The 3,531-nt window shown below is 36.4% G+C and overlaps 1 protein-coding gene across 1 annotated transcript; it reads right to left on the bottom strand.

Moving 5' to 3' along the window:
• Window positions 1-2,060: 2,060 nt before the first annotated feature.
• LOC127430335 (olfactory receptor 51I2-like) lies at window positions 2,061-2,975 on the bottom strand. Its single transcript, XM_051680068.1, has one exon. It carries the CDS (start codon window positions 2,973-2,975, stop codon window positions 2,061-2,063), a length of 915 nt encoding a protein of 304 aa, XP_051536028.1.
• Between the last annotated feature and the right edge of the window lie 556 nt (window positions 2,976-3,531).

Raw genomic sequence — 3,531 nt, 5'->3', positions numbered from 1 at the left:
CTGACATAATATTCATACAGTTGTGCTCAAAAGTTTGCATACCCTGGCAGAAATTGTGAAATTTTGGCATTGATTTTGAAAATATGACTGATCATGCAAAAAAACTGTCTTTTATTTAAGGATAGTGAACATATGAAGCAATTTATTATCACATAGTTGTTTGTCTTCTTAAATCATAATGATAACCGAAATCACCCAAATGGCCCTGATCAAAAGTTCACATACCCTTGAATGTTTGGCCTTGTTACAGACACACAAGGTGACACACACAGGTTGAAATGGCAATTAAAGGTTAATTTCCCTCACCTGTGGCTTTTTAAATTGCAATTAGTGTCTGTGTATAAATAGTCAATGAGATTGTTAGCTCTCACGTGGATGTACTGAGCAGGCTAGATACTGAGCCATGGGGAGCAGAAAAGAACTGTCAAAAGACCTGCGTAACAAGGTAATGGAACTTTATAAAGATGGAAAAGGATATAAAAAGATATCCAAAGCCTTGAAAATGCCAGTCAGTACTGTTCAATCACTTATTTAGAAGTGGAAAATTCTGGGATATCAAGCCAAGGTCAGGTAGACCAAGAAAGATTTCAGCTCCAACTGCCAGAAGAATTGTTCAGGATACAAAGAAAAACAGGTAACCTCAGGAGAAATACAGGCTGCTCTGGAAAAAGACGGTGTGGTTGTTTCAAGGAGCACAATATGACGATACTTGAACAAAAATGAGCTGCATGGTTGAGTTGCCAGAAAGAAGCCTGTACTGTGCCAATGCCACAAAAAAGCTTGGTTACAATATGCCCGACAACACCTTGACACGCCTCACAGCTTCTGGCACAATGTAATTTGGAGTGACGAGACCAAAATAGAGCTTTATGGTCACAACCATAAGTGCTATGTTTGGAGAGGGGTCAACAAGGCCTATAGTGAAAAGAATACCATACCCAATGTGTAGCATGGTGGTGGCTCACTGATGTTTTGGGGGTGTGTGAGCTCTAAAGGCACGGGGAATCTTGTGAAAATTGATGACAAGATGAATGCAGCATGTTATCAGAAAATACTGGCAGACAATTTGCATTCTTCTGCATGAAAGCTGCGCATGGAAAGTCCAAGAGCGTCCCAGCACGACAATGACCCTAAGCGCAAGGCCAAATTGACCCTCCAGTGGTTACAGCAGAAAAAGGTGAAGGTTCTGGAGTGGCCATCACAGTCTCCTGACCTTATTATCATCGAGCCACTCTGGGGAGATCTCAAATGTGCAGTTCATGCAAGACGACCAAAGACTTTGCATGACCTGGAGGCATTTTGCCAAGACGAATGGGCAGCTATACCACCTGCAAGAATTTGGGGCCTCATAGACAACTATTACAAAAAACTGCATGCTGTCATTGATGCTAAAGGGGGCAATACACAGTATTTAGAACTAAGGGTATGCAGACTTTTGAACAGGGCTCATTTCATTTTTTTTCTTTGTTGCCATGTTTTGTTTTATGATTGTGCCATTCTGTTATAACCTTACAGTTGAATATGAATCCCATAAGAAATAAAAGAAATGTGTTTTGCCTGCTCACTCATTTTCTTTAAAAATGGTACATATATTACCAATTCTCCAAGGGTATGCGAACTTTTGAGCACAACTGTATATAGAACAAAATGGGAGGCAGTAAAATAATACAAACTAATACTTGTATTTAATAATTAAATTCAATTATTTAACTAAACATTACAACTATACACCATTACTGAAACTAATAATAATAAAAAAGATTCACAGTTTATAAAAGCATAAAATTTGATCTGTATTATAATTAATGTGTGCTCGTATGATGTGGATGCACTATTAATGGTTCAAATAAGTTCTTTGTCAAATTTGTGGTACTCTCTGCAAATTCATAACATCCTTATCAAATTCTGTTGCAATTATGTCAATTTATTGAGGTAATAGAAAGAAAGATGCTTACTTCTGGATAGAAATCAGAAAAACAAAACACATTTTTTCAAAATCATTTTAGCTTTTAGAAGCTTTTAAAAAAGTTGTAACATTATTACAATAGAAACACAGCAGTCTATCTGGAGGTTTTTATAAGACGTAGAATTTTTTTGCGAATATCAGGAAAGTTTAAACCATAAACAAGAGGGTTTACAAATGGTGGTACAATAAGAAACTCGAGTGAAAGAACAACAGTCAAGCTTAAAGGAAGCTCCCCATTCACAAATCGACTCAAAGTGAGCTCACAAAACAGGGCAAGTGAGAAATTTAAAAGGATCACTATGTGTGGAATACAAGTTTGATAAGCTTTGCTCTTGATCTCTCGTGAGCTTCTTTGACAAATGATAAGAATTTTAATATAGGAATATATTATGAAACTCAAAGGGAGGAAAACAGTTGCGATTGTTACAATTAGGCCATACATATTATTAATAGTGTTGTTCACACAAGAGAGTTTGACAATTTCATAGTTGTGGCAGTATACCTTCAGCAAATTTTTACCACAGATTGTCAGTCTGGCAGTTAAAATAGCAGCAATACCAATAGAAATCATTGGAAACATCCAGTTTAAAATGATCAAAATGGTTAGAAACCTGGGGGTAAAAATGTTTTGGTATTGCAAAGGTTTGCTGATTGCAACAAGCCTATCAAATGCCATTAGCATTAATATTGTAAGCTCATATGATGCATATGTGTAAATGACAAAAGCCTGCAAGAAACATGCTTCACGGGAGATTGTGTGTGTTTCAGACAGCAGATCTGCCAGTAACCTTGGGAAAAAGCCAGCTGTACCATACACAGAGTTGATAGACAAACACAAAATCAGAATGTACATCGGTTGGTGCAGTGTCCTTTCCAGAAATACTGCAAGAATAATAAGGACATTGAAGTATATAACAACACAGTAAAAAATAAATCCCAAACTGAAGAAAGCATATCTTATGTACCCAAGGTCTTCAAACAACATGAAGTAAAATGTTCCATTTTCCATTTTTCTTACACAAAGGATGCCTTCATTGATCTAAGCAAGAGTAAACAAAGTTTGTATGATTTTTACACATCTTAAAAATAAACAAAGCTCATTTTTAGCCACAGTGTCACACATATTATATGATGTGGTTTGAAAACATACTGTGTGAATTACTCAATTAGTTTAATAGTATACATGGAAGACACCAGTAAATTACTTTAAATACTATTTTTAAAAACAAATTCAGGCAACAAAGATAACACTTTCAAACATTACAAGCATTATTTGAAATACCTTCTGTTATACTCGCCGAAATTACCATTATTTTATATGCAGGGAATTAGCTCTTCCTGTGTAGTGTTTAAGAAGAACTGTGGGTCACCAAATGCTGGTATATTTATGGCATTAAACATGTCTCAAGAGTGCTCAATGGTGTGGCTTGGTTTGTATTAACATTGCTGGCACCACCACCACCACTAGGGGGCTATAAAGGTACATTTTTTACCAGATTCACCCACCCACCCACTCACTCATAGTGAAAAGCCACTTATACTATATGTTAAACAACAGTGGCTAG

Source organism: Myxocyprinus asiaticus, chromosome 39 (assembly GCF_019703515.2).
Source record: "Myxocyprinus asiaticus isolate MX2 ecotype Aquarium Trade chromosome 39, UBuf_Myxa_2, whole genome shotgun sequence".
In the NCBI taxonomy this organism is placed as follows: domain Eukaryota; kingdom Metazoa; phylum Chordata; class Actinopteri; order Cypriniformes; family Catostomidae; genus Myxocyprinus; species Myxocyprinus asiaticus.
This window is presented reverse-complemented; position numbering and strand designations above follow the sequence as displayed.